This window comes from Punica granatum, chromosome 2, assembly GCF_007655135.1.
Source record: "Punica granatum isolate Tunisia-2019 chromosome 2, ASM765513v2, whole genome shotgun sequence".
In the NCBI taxonomy this organism is placed as follows: Eukaryota; Viridiplantae; Streptophyta; class Magnoliopsida; order Myrtales; family Lythraceae; genus Punica; species Punica granatum.
This window is the reverse complement of record NC_045128.1, coordinates 22572504-22585873: the sequence shown is the minus strand read 5'-3', so window position 1 is coordinate 22585873 and position 13370 is coordinate 22572504. Positions and strand designations below refer to the sequence as shown.

The 13370-nt window shown below is 40.6% G+C and overlaps 1 protein-coding gene across 2 annotated transcripts; it reads right to left on the bottom strand.

The window, feature by feature from the left end:
* Positions 1 to 3955: 3955 nt before the first annotated feature.
* On the bottom strand, positions 3956 to 9188 carry LOC116194666 (PLASMODESMATA CALLOSE-BINDING PROTEIN 3-like). 2 transcript variants are annotated; one of them, XM_031523532.1, is made up of 3 exons: positions 8610 to 9144; positions 7813 to 7846; positions 3956 to 4528 (listed from the first exon to the last, which is right to left on the bottom strand). In XM_031523532.1, the coding sequence occupies exons 1-3, from the start codon at positions 8947 to 8949 to the stop codon at positions 4273 to 4275; spliced, it is 630 nt and encodes a 209-aa protein (XP_031379392.1). In that variant the 5' UTR covers positions 8950 to 9144; the 3' UTR covers positions 3956 to 4272. The 2 variants fall into 2 exon arrangements, with proteins under 2 accessions (XP_031379392.1, XP_031379394.1); XM_031523534.1 differs by lacking the exon at positions 3956 to 4528 and adding an exon at positions 6094 to 7425 and having other exon boundaries at positions 8610 to 9188.
* Between the last annotated feature and the right edge of the window lie 4182 nt (positions 9189 to 13370).

Below are 13370 nucleotides of genomic sequence, written 5' to 3'. Positions count from 1 at the left end.
TCGAGTCCGATCGGACTGGCCCGCCCGAAGGAGAAACCGCCCGGGAGAGACGCTGGGCCGAACTGGAGCGTTGGGTCGAATGGGCCGAGCTTCTGGGCTAGACCAGCGAAGCAAGAATTGGGCCGAGGCTCGTTAACTGAAAGGCGGTCGGGGTCTGAGGAGGACTGCGAAGATGGCGCCGCGGGCGGCTGTTCTCGCCCCTGGACGCCGCGACGATGGCACTAGAGGGCGCGGGAGATGGCTCTGGACACCGTCGACGCTTTGCCGAGGTCGATCTGGGCCTCACCGGAGTTAAAACGGTCAGGATCGGGGAGAATTTTGGGGTTTTCCGACGAGGGTTTCCGAACTCAATCGATCTTCCAATCCGCCAAATCGAGAGCCAATTTCTCGTTTCTTTCTTCTGGGTTTTGTTCCCCTCCTTCCGAATTGTATTTCTATTTCATTTAATTGCAATTTCATCCCCTTTTTCATTAAGATTTCGACCGATTTGGCGGGAAATCGCGAAAATCCGCGATATTGGGGATCCTGGTCCGGCGGGGTCGCGGGCAGCCGGCCTGCCCGAATCGAATCTTTTTTTTAAAAAAAAAAAAGTTCGGCGGGTCACGGGCAGCCGGTCAACGCTGCCCGGCCTGCTCGGGATTTGAAATTTTTATTTATTTATTTATTTATTTTAAGGGGGTAATAAATTGGAAAAACGACGATTTTGCCCCCTTGGAGACGATGGACCAAAATGGGATGCTGACAGCGGTCGTGTCGTCACAGCAGTCCGGCTCTCGGCGTCGGTCGGGGAGGTCGGGAGGCCATCGCCGCAGAAGGAGCAGTTCATTGTCATCAACGGCAGCTACGAGTCACGGATCGGAAGCTAAGGACCGAGACTCGGATTCTGAGGCAGAGGGCTCGATTCGAAGCTATAGGTTGAGGCACAGGATGGAGAAGCTAAGGCGCGTGAGGATGGAGTTTCCATGATTTTCGGGGGAGGACCCGTGCGTTTGGTTGGACCGCGCAAGGCAGTACTTTGCGGCGTAAGAAGTAGACAAGGAGAAACACGTGAGGCTGGCGACATTCTACCTAAAGGGAGAGGCAAATCAATGTTGGCAATGGTTCAACCATGTGAACGCTGAAAGAGGATGTCGTGGAGACGGTTCGAGAAGGGATTGCTGGTAAGGTTCGGGTCTTCAGAACATGAAGACGCCAATGAGGCTACGAACAAGCTACGACAGAAGGGGGCCTTTCAAGAGTACCTGGGGGAGTTCGAGCTCCTAATGAATACTCTCCCTCATTGGCACCCGAGTGCGCTACTCGGTGCATTCATGACTGGGTTAAAAGAGGAGATTGCAGGAGAGCTGCGAATGTGGAGGCCGAAGGATTTGCAAACCGCTATCGAGCTCACAAAGAGGAGGGACGAGCAATGGCAACGTGCACAGAGAGCAGGGGACGGTTTAGCTCGATCTGGTTTCAAAATCGCAACTGGAGGAACTGGCGCACAGGCTGTCCAGCCTCCACCACGAGCTAATCTCGGACCAACGTGCTGATTAACATGGGAGGAAATGCAGCGGCGTAGGGAGCAGAATTTATGTTTTAATTGTGACGAGAAGTTCGTTCTTGGACATAGGTGCAGTGGAATTAAGGCGATGTTAATCGAGGTTGTCGAAGAGGACGAGGGGAAGGCGGTCGAGAAGCCACTAAAGGAGGAAACCGAGCACATATCGATTCATGCATTAACGGGACAGGTAAACCACAAGACTATGCAATTTGGTTGGCGAATCGGGCGACATAAGGTCCAGGTGCTTGTGGATAGCGGTGCAAGCCTGAATTTCATAGGCCCACCGGTGGCCGAGCGATTAAGGTTAGCCGAGACAGGGCAGCAGCCTTTACGGTGTGGGTAGCCAACGACGAGCGGCTGGTGTGTAACCGGCGATACGAAGGAGTAATCCTCGAGGTCTAGGGGGTTGAGTTTAAGGTGACTCTTTATGCCTTGCCGTAATCGGAGTAGAGGTAGTTCTCGGGATGCCGTGGCTAGAACAATTGGGCCTGACACTCACGGATTACAAAGAGATGATGATGGAATTCGGGACGGAGGGTAAGAAGCACATTTTGAGGGGAGCAGTTCCGGAGGAGACGAGGGCAGTGGAGGCCCTATCAGTAGTACGAGAGGAAACGTCGGGGGCGCAGTTATTCATGGCTGTCAAAGCAAGGATGAATACAGTAGCTGAGGGCGGAGCGGGAAAGCGGATAGCCAAGGCATTCGTTTGGGGGATTGTATGGCTACACGGCATTCCAGAGTTGATCGTCACGGATCGTGACTGCATCTTCATGAGTTCGTTTTGGCAGGAGTTGTTCAAGCTTCATGGCACAACGCTGAAAATGAGCTCCGCCTATCACCGCAAACCGACGACCAGACGGAGGTAATTAATCAATGTCTCAAGCAATATTTGCATTGTTTTGTCTATTATCAACCGTGGCTATGGGAGCGCTATTTGGTATGGGCAGAATATTGGTATAACACGACCTATCAAAGATCCATTTCTATGACGCCTTTTGAGGCGGTGTATGGGAGATCAGCGCCGATATTGGTGGGGTATGAGCCTGGTTCCATGGTTGTCAATGAAGTAGAAGAGCAGCTCCGTGCTCGGGATGCGATATTGCGGGAATTAAAGTCCAACCTCGCAGCAGCTCAAAACCGAATGAAGGCAGCCGCCGATAAACATCGCTGGGATGAGGAGTTCGAAGTCGGGGATTGGATGTATTTGAAGCTCCAACCATACCGGCAACACTCAGTGTTCAAGAGAGCTAATCAAAAGCTCACTAGCCGGTATTTCGGGCCATTTCAGGTTATTGCGCGAGTCGAGGAAGCAGCCTATCGGTTAGACTTACTGAATTATGCAAAAATTCACCCCGTGTTCCATGTTACCCTGCTGAGGAGACGGGTAGGCGAGAGGCAAGCCGTACAGCCCACACTCCCTCCATACGCTAGTGACGGCCTTCCTGACTTGGCACCTGTTGATGTTCGGGACTACCGATGGGTCGCACATAGTGGGGGGCGCACCCGGGAAGCTTTGGTTTGATGGAATGCCTTACCAGACGAGGAGGCGACATGGGAGCCGGTCAAGGTCCTGAAGCAGCACTTTCCAACCTTGAACCTTGAGGACAAGGTTCGACCTGAGGGGGGAGGAGTTGATGGGACCAGCTCAGCATCGGATGTCAGGAGGAGTCAACGTCGAGCCCGTCCAAACCCGCGATATGCCAATTAGGCACTTATCCGTTATATTCGTATTTTTAGTTATTTTCTATTTTCGTAATAATTTCCTATCATTAGGATTGACAGTTGATCTTGCGGGTAAGATTTGATCTCGTAAGGATTTAGGTGCTTTGTTATCTGTTGTTACCATGCTAAACTTTCGAGTATATATTGGGGATTAGCACATCGTTGGAAGGGAAATAAAAAAACTAATATTTTCTTCTTATTCTTGATCGACAAGAGCGTTCGATACTGTGAGATCGCATAAGTTCCGTCTCAAAATTCCATCTCAAAATTCCATTTCTATGTGCCATTGTTCCCGTAGTGGGGACATGTGTACTGTATTTGTTACGTAGTGGACTTTGCTCGTTTACGCATGACTTTTCCCTCCACGGGAAGAGGGTTTTTGACATGAATTCCCTTGTCATTCCTTATCATTCTTCTTTTATTATTTTATTCAAGAAGAATTTCGAATTTCGTCCAACTAATTCTCATTGTCCACGTAAACATCCTATATGCTGAGAGGATAGATAAGTCTAGGCACATGGGTCGTATATTCTTCTACGTGATCTCATGATCTACGTAAACATTCTAATGATTTGAATTAGGAACTTCGAAATTCACTCTCTTTAATTACCAAATCAATTTCATTGGGCCATTATTATTCCAATTTAATTTCTTGATTTATTAATAACACTACTGTTTAGTCCGGGCGCAACAATAAAATTGATGCAAAGTGATATAAAGGACTTCGCATGATTCAATATTCAACTTCTGTGACATTCAAATTTTGTTAAAATTCAGAAGAACTATAACATAGATTAAATTTCCTACCAACCCTAGCCCAGTGCCAACTCGTGGATCTAAAGTACGATCTTTTGCGACAGCAGCTTCTATCCCCACACATCTCATATGCTACCAAAACTGACAAAGCCCCTTCTCCAGAACAAGCTGCAAGAATTAAGGCAAGTGGTCTTGTCTCAAATTACGATCGACTGCCCTGAAATTTGCAAGCAGTTCCCGTCCACGTTAATTTAGAGCACTGCCGCAAGGGACATAGTAACCGCTAATATCGTCAACGCCAAGAATCTGCTTGACAAGGTTGATCCCGAGTATGGCACTCCCCCGTAGGTTGTTGAAGTTGGAGGAGTCAGAGTGGATCCCGTTGGGACGGTTGGGAAGTTGGTGGTCGGTGTGGATGTAGTTGTGCTTGGAACCGATGGACTCCCAGTTCCGGTCCCCGTCCCAGTCCCGGTTCCTGTCCCAGTAGATGAGCTCCCTCCCGCTGCACTGAAATTGGCAGCATAACATGTAATCTATAAGCGGACAATGTTTTTTCACTGAGGCTAATAACGTCACTAATCGAGCAACAATAAGGTTAAATAAGAAAAATTGCAGGTACGACTTTGCTGCACAGAAAGAGATGATTGAATTCGAAGGTGATTGATGTTCTCGGAGACAAGAAGATGTTATGCTTCATGGAAAAAAGATCCTAATGAAACATTCTTTTTTTGCTTAAACTAAAATTTAATAATTACGGTGATCTTAATATAGTGACATAATATACTGACTCAGAGTTAAGAGATTCTGGATTCGATTCTCAACCGTAGGATTTAGGTACCCTTTTAATTCGCTTTATTTCTATTATTATATTAGTCCAATTGTTCTCCTTTGTCACCAAGAAAAAGCTAATAATTCCTGAATATGAATATTTTATTCTGATTTTGTGAATGGAAATTTGTGAGCTATAAAGATGGGGGTCAGCTCAAAAGAAAAGGAGTCCAAAACTTCTTCATCAAGCAATTCCCTCTATTTTTCAAATTCCTGCTCTTTCGAACAGAACTCTTGGGAAAAAAGGTAGGCGACCCACTATAACAAACTAGATCGATCCTACCATCGAAGTCGAGATATTTTCAATTTATTGTAAAAGTGACTAATGATTCTATAAAAAATAAATAAAAATAATAACGATCTAAAAATTCTAATAATGATAATTGAATTGAGAAAATTTTGGCTTTAGGGCAAAGTGGATGTATTTAACCTCATTTCTCGTCCAAATCGAGTTTTAGCATTTTAAGAAAACTGTCCTGAGCAAATCAAACACCAAATAAAGAAGGCTGAAATTATTAATTAGTATTGGAAAAGAAATTTTTGATCTTATTAAAAGAGTATAATATAATGGCACCTCTCTTAGCAACTTAAAGGTTTTATATATTATTTATATCAGCGAAATTACCAATATTATTTTAGTCTTTGTTTTTTTCTTATTCATAATCTTTCTTGTAAAAAAATAATTTTTTTTGTTTGAATAGGGAAGGAGTGGGGGTGGGGAAGAACCAAATCGGCCCGACAGCAAGTCAAAGCAACTCATAAAACCAAAATCTGAATGGGCCCACATGTCACCAAGTGCGGGACAAACCTGCTTTAGGCTGAGGAAAATAAATTTTATTCGATGGGTGTATTTATTGGGTAAATTACTATTTTAAAGATGGGACGTTATGAACTGAACTAATAATTATTGATTACATAAAAAATTTCACATAATTTTATATCAATCTAATATTAAATATGTATTAGTATAGGACTGGTCGGAATTATATTAACACTTTTACATTTGTATTAGATAAATATTAAGAGTATGTTTGGATTCACAATAATTTTCAACTCAACTCAACTCAACTTCACTTATTTTCAATTCAACATCACAATCATAACTTTTTTTTTATTTTTTAAATATTTTTAACCATTCAATTCAATTTTTAATATTAAATTCTCTCAACTATTCATTACTTTTTCACAATTCAACAATACAATCATTACTTAATCATTATTTTCTCTCAATTATTTATTATTTTTTCACACTTTTTCTCATAATTCAACAATACAATCATTACAAACCAATTAAAATCAAAACTCAACTCAACTCAACTCTCAATCCAAACACACCCTAAGTAATTTAAATAGAGGTTGCTACTCGTGCCGAATCGGCATAAGCGAACCACTCAGAGGTTGCACTTTTGCAATTTTGTAAAACTTTTGAGGCAGTTTCAGTCATAGTGGAGCTCGGCAGATTTTCCTCCGAAATTTTTCTGAGGAAAAATCTTTTCCCATTCAAATATTAGGTGACGGCTTACATTAATATAATAATGTCTCCCATCAATGGGAATATAATTGTGAGGTTTGCAACAATTAACAGAGACGATTAATTGAATTTTTCATTTTAATTACTTCTCAATTTGATTTCATTGTACCCAAATAGCCACCAAAATAAATGGAGTGAGGTTGTACTTCTAATATAAACAAGTAATTAATAGTTTTAAAACATAAATTAATAAAATTAATACAATAACATTTACTCTCGATCTAAGACTTAAAAATTCTAAATGTAATATTTATTAGTGGGATCTTCTTTATTAAACAATATTAAGCTCTCTTAAAAGACGTGTTCAATAATTTTTCTAATATTTAGATTTATTAACTAATTCTTAGAAGTTGTGCAAAGTATAATTCATGTCATTATAAATAGATCTTTTTATTAGAAAGGATTACTAAATCGATCATCGAAAGAGTATAGCAAAAGATTTAAATTTAGAATTTTGTGGACCTTTCACCAGGCGTATTCACATTCCCACCACTTCACGAAATTCTTTTTTTGTTTTATGTATAAATGTATTTTTAAAAGTTTTAGGAAACTAAAACGAAAAGAACTTGGGGAGACTACTGGGCAATTTCCTAAGTTGCTAATATCTATAAAGAAAATATTAGTGTTCACTTTGTTTTCTGAGATATAGTCCAATTTTCAATCTTTCTCCTAAAATTATCACACGTTTTTTTAATTTTTATCTCAGATGTTGCCCATCATGTGATTTTCTAGAATTTTATTCATGCCTACAAAAAAATATGCACAAAATTCATATAGGCACCGAACCAAATCCGACGAATCGTTAAGCGATATCTATAAGTGCACAGGCTTAGTTACCAAACACACGAGCAGGTCCTTTTAAGAGCATGCGAAGGTTTTAATAGAAACTTCTCCAACTTTTGTAGAAAACTATTCCGACTTTCTGCGAACCGTTGAATCAATATCTTACGTGACATCCCCGTCACCGGCCATAAACAGTTTGACACCATAAAAACACAATTTCCGGATTTTTGACTCGTGAATGTGTTACTCGACAACACTTGACCTGAAAAAGAGACAATAACAATTAGATGAGACAGTTCTCCCAGTCGTCCATGAACCAGAAAACATGTCAGTGACCAATCGCTCTCTCTCTTGAACAGACAAACCAGCTGATAATGGAAGGTCGACATTGGAAGAACTGAATCAATTGATTATATATATACCCACGCACATATATAGTTGCACCTTCTGTGTCGAAAACTACTTTTCAATTTTCCACAGCTACGAATAATTTCTATGTTTTATATATTGTCGATTACGATGATTTATAAATATATATATATATATATGAAAGAATAAAAATAGCCTAGATTCTTTTTGGGTACTTCTACCCAAAAAGAAAAGAAAAGAAAAGGATATTACTAGATATTAAAAGATAGGAAAGACGTACCTTAGAGACGACGGGTACACGCAAGAACCATAACCTGAACCCAAAGAGCATCAAAATCAAAACAAGGATCAGAATTTGGTACATAGATAATTAATTTTTTGGTGGACAATCGGATGGTTAAATTCAATAAAATTTTAGAGGCGTAAATTAATTCAGAAAAGAAAATTATATTAAAAACTAAGAAAATAATGCAAATTTTCTCTAGATGTTCCAAATCACGTAGAGAAAAGGATAGGGTGGTAGTAAGTAATGGCAACATAACCATTGGACAATAATGAAAAATTTCGATGATTCTTTCTCATTTCCGCCCTTTCTTCCCAATCTGAGGCTTCTCTCATTTTTTATATACAATGGGTGACGGTATTCTGCCTAAATATTAAAGGCAGGAAATAAATATAAGAGAATATTTAAAAATTTGATCTATAAAATTTCTCAATTCTGACCCAAGAGACATATTAGATGGGATGTCAGATCTGATAGAATTATTTTTCTGCATGCACATCTATTTCATCCAATCATGATTGTATCTGCTATTTTGATATTCAAATATAGAGATGAAAATAGGAGGTGGGTGGGAGGAGAAAAATTTTCTTGGAAAGGAAAAATAAGTTGGTCCTACCAAACTAATAATAACACAGTAAAAAAAAAATAAAATATTTCCAGTATCATGATTGATCCGACCTACAAATTAGATAAATACCATGCAGTGACTACGTGAATTGCCCTAATGAAATAGAGAATAAACATCCAGAGGCAAGATCCGATCCGGCATAGGAGTATAAGGAACGGAACATTACTGGGATCAGAGGCGGCCACGGTGGCTGTGCCAGCGAAGTCGCAGCTGCCGGGTGCCATGGCCTTGCGCTGGTAGTAGCTGTTAAAGGCATATGAGGCGTGCCCCTGCATCGTGTTCGGGAGGAAGCACAGCCCGGAGGACTGAATCGGGGAGCAGTCTGCCCCGGAGGTGCAGGCGTAGTCGAGTGCCTGCTGCAGCGCCTGCTGGGTAGCATCACTCCTGGCCACGCACCACGATGCGCCTCGCACCTCGGTGGCAGCGGCGGCGGCAAGGACCAGGAGCAGCAACAGAAGAAGAACGCTGGGAAACTTCTGCGGCCTGGCGCGGCGGCGTGGAGCCATGGAGTAGTCTGGAGGAGATAAGAGTTATAGTGAGGTGGGAAGGAGTGTGGGTCTAAGCTAGAAGTTGGTAAAGGCAGAGAGAGAGAGAAAGAGCTTAGAAATTCATCAGAATAAACCAGACCAGCACAGGCACGTCGACCTTTCGCTTTTTCTTTTCCCTTTTCGCCGTTATATTTATTTCTACTAACTCTTTTCTTTCCGATGAAACCACGGCTCACGGTGTTGGCTCATTGGTTTGTCGCATGCTCGGTTCCGACTACGAACGATATACTTTCATTAGCCTTTGAAACCCTGCAGTGTGGATAAAATTTTTCTAGCTGGAAATTTAATCTACCATTGAAAATCAAGTTCTCGTTATTTATTTGCTTGAAAATATATATATGTGTGTGTGTATACTTTCTCCCGGCAAGAAAATACTTGTAGATGGTTTTGGGGTCTGAGCCCTTGATAGGGGTTCCTTAGGAGGTCATACCACCGACCGTCTTCGTGGAAATGGGTGTAGTGTCTCTCTTCACAAAAATCAATTACTTGAATTTTACATCTATGTCATGTCATTTTTCCCTCCCGCAAGTAATGCAGTTATATCTGCCCATTCGGTAGAGTCGAAACCCACCCTAGCTGTGACATTTTTCGTAATTGGGTTGAATAGGAGGGGCATTTACTAAGGTGAGTTGGTTCAAGTAATTTGACACTTGTTTTATTTAAGTAAGATATCGAGTTCGAGTTTTGTGAATGAAGAAAATCTATGTTGAAAGAGATTTACCCCTTAGTGAACTCACTCAACTCAACTGAATTAATTGAGGCCTAATTGAAATTTCGGATATCATGGTTCACAAAAAAAAAACAAGGGGCATATTTTATTAAATAGAGGAAATCGAATGATGGTAGTAAGATATATTTTGCGGGAAAAAACAACTTAATTTTTTAGTGAGCTGACTCGGCTTGAGATTCGTTAGACTTTCGGATATCTGGATACATTAAAAAAAGAGAGAGAGAGGAGAGAGAGTAATTTAATTCCTTCGCCCCAGCACATATGAAAATATATCGTTATCCACACTGTACAGCATGACAACTACTAATCATTTTTTTAATTTTTTTAATTTTTTTTAGGCCCTTCAGGTTCCCATTCCCGCAAAACTTCCCAAAAAAGTTGCTACATTAAAAAAACCCTATTGTATAGTGAAAAAAACAGACGAAATGATATGGGATGAAAAAATAAATTCCGTGTTCTATGGTGAAACTATTTCAATTTGTGCTGCATTGTAAAAATATAAAAAAATCGTATCGTATAATGTTATTTTCTCTATTAGTTACTATAGATTGGAGAAGAAGGTAGTAGTGTAAATATTACCTAAGAAATAAATTATAATTAATTATGAGCTATTGATTTAAGAATTATTAGTAAGTTTAACATTACCTCTAGTTACCCAGTATTCGAATTTTGTAACTGTTATTTAAGCAAAAATACAATTTTAGAACTACTACTTTATTTTATGATGTGGTTAAAAAGTCGAAAATACCAACTATCCTTACTTTAAATATGATATAATTTAAAAATAAAACAGGAATTGAATGATGACAATATTATCACTTAATATTATTTTTCTTTCTCTTTCCTCCCACGTCTCAACCCTAATTCAACATTCTATCTTTTTTTTTTTCAAATTCTATCTCCATTCTTGAATTTTTGTTTTAATTCGGACAAAAAGTCCAATCAGAGAATCAAAGACAACACTTAAATCAAAGAGGAAATGATATCTTCAACATCAATGCCCCATATATAACCTAAAATTTGCCCGAAACTAGCCCTAACAGTCATTGATGGATATGCCCGTTTAGAAGCTCTCCCCTCTGAAAAATACTCTCTCTCACTCCCTTTTCTCCTTTCAGTCTGCTGCTGCTGCTAGACTGCCCTTCCATTCAGACCAGCGGTCATTCCTGGTCGTCCACGGTCGCCTCCGCTGACTCCCCTCCGACACGAACGCCATCTCAACTTCCCCTCGACCTCCGCTACCGTCTCCCGGTGGTCGTGCAACAAGTAGAGGCCCCAGCCCACCTGGATCCTTGGAGAACCGAGGGCTGCCCGAAGAGTTTTCTGCCCGGATCTGTACCAGCTTTCTTCTCCTCTCTTTATCCTTCTCCTTTTCCACTTTGTAGGTGATCTTAGGGACCTGAGGAGCTCATGACCAGCACAAGGGAGACCGTGACCAAGCAGCGGCGAAGCTCGAGGGTGCGTGGGACTCCCAGTCCACCCTCGCCTACGGAGACCCGAGAGCCCTTTGGACCCTCTTCATCGACTTTCTCTCCTTTTCTTTTTCTTCTCTTCTTAGATGCTCGTGGGGACTTGAGGAGCTCGAGACAAGCTCGAAGGCACCGTGGAGGTTGGCCTAGGCTTAGGCTAACCCCGCCTTCAAGGCCGCCTGAATCCGCAATAGTTCCCGGTTCTTCAAAGCTAAACTATCCCGCGAATCTCTCGGGATAAGGTATAAACCTCTTAACCTAGATATCATGCTTAGGACTCCTTTAAATGATGATTGAATGATAGATCTAATAGATCTTGATGTGGCCGCCCCTTTGATAATGAAATTGGATGAATAAACTCACTTGAATCGACAAAACTAGAGTTATTTGTCCAAGACCGGTTACATATGTGTATAAGTTGCATGTTCACTTGGATCTACAACGCCTAATCATGTTAGAAACCTACTGATCTCCATGAAAATGAACTAATGATGGTGGATTGGGTCTCCTCCCTACTTGGCCGAATATGTAAATAGTAGGAGCTTGATTGTTTCATCAGTTCCTAGTTCAATATCATGAATAGATCATGTTCATTTGATTGATCCCATGGAGAATAGACAGTTGGTATGTTAATGAGTGAATGTGCAAGCATATATCATGAATGGGTCGACATGTTGATGATGATTTGCTTGTTTGAATATATGTTCACGTTGATTGCAAGTTGTAGCATGGAATGAACCCACATGAATTGGTAAAACAAGTAAACAAGGCCGAAATGACTAAAAATATGGATTTGATTATGCATGGGATCGAAGTCGAACACGTGAGCATGATGAACGAGGCAAGAGACTACCCACGAGCACTTCACAAACCCCGGAACGGGGCTGTGGTGTTACCATAGACCCGAATAGCCCGTTAGTGACCCGAATAGGCTATTCGTGTAGGTCGTGAGCCCACGGGAGAGCCGAGAGGCTCTCGGGCTCACGGGTTTTGGTCGGACAACCTAATGGGCCTCGGACCGGCTTTCAATCCCCTCCCGATCCCTTTTCAAAATTAAAATGTGAAAAAACCATTCATTGGTACGATGAAGAACCCATTTTACCACATTTTTTTATAAAAACAAACACGTTTGGCCTATCAATGAGAAATGAGCGGGAAAGTTAATGTCGGGTCGAGTGTACTCGTGATAATCGTTAATGAGAAGGATTCATTTGAGCATATTAGGATTAAATACATTGTTTGAAATGGATACATAGCATGAAAATGTTAAAAAGAATAGTTGGACTTTAATGTAGTGAATAAGGGGATGTGGGCTCATTTAAATACATTGTTTGAAATGGATAAATAGCATGAAAATGATAAATAGAATAGTTGGACCTTAATGTAGTGAATAAGGGGATGTGGGCTCATGTAAGGCCCATTCCCATTAGTTTTATACATATTCACATGTTAAATGTATCATGCATAGAAAACCAAAGAAAGAAAAGCATAAAAGAATAATGAATAAAAGTTTGAAGGAAAATTAAAATAGAGTAAGTGGGCTTAGGCCAATGCAATGCCCATCCCAAGTCAAGAGTACATTGTCATACATGTTCATGATATATATAGACTTGGGTTTAGGAAAAAACTCATTTTAGTTAATAGTAACTTGATCCATGATAGATTCATATATAAATATATATGATGCGATTCCCACCAAGAATGACGAGACTCGACAACTAAAGGAACCCAAGATCGTTCCACAATCAGATTTTATTAACGAACCCTCAACTCGTTGTTTACAACATAAACAAGAACCTTGGTATAACTGACCTCAACCCGTTGTTTAATGCGAAATAAGAACTTCGGTATATAAGAAGACGCCACAAACGGTGATGGAAAGCCATTTGATAAGTCGATGAAAACGCCACAAACGGTGGTGGAAAGCCGTTTGATAAGTCGATGATGAACGCCACGGAAACTTCCGATAAGTTCGAATTAGTTCTTCAAGAACCAAAGAGAATACTCTCACAATTTTCTGAATATTCCTTTTTTAAAAAAAATTGACAAAGATGAATATATATAGACATAAACTAATCCTAATCTGGCCATATCTCCTCCTAAAGATAAGGAAAATAAAACCTAGAATATCGATAGAGATATGACATAATCTATAAAGATATGAAATCTAAATACCCCTA

Bases quoted from the DNA above. Each gene is read 5' to 3' on its own strand.
- LOC116194666 (XM_031523532.1), bottom strand. From the start codon at position 8,949: ATGGCTCCACGCCGCCGCGCCAGGCCGCAGAAGTTTCCCAGCGTTCTT. The intron at 7,847-8,609 runs GTAATGTTCCGT...CTTTGGGTTCAG, and splicing joins CGTGGCCGCCTCTGATCCCA to GTTATGGTTCTTGCGTGTAC. The intron at 4,529-7,812 runs GTACGTCTTTCC...TGCCAATTTCAG, and splicing joins GTGTACCCGTCGTCTCTAAG to TGCAGCGGGAGGGAGCTCAT.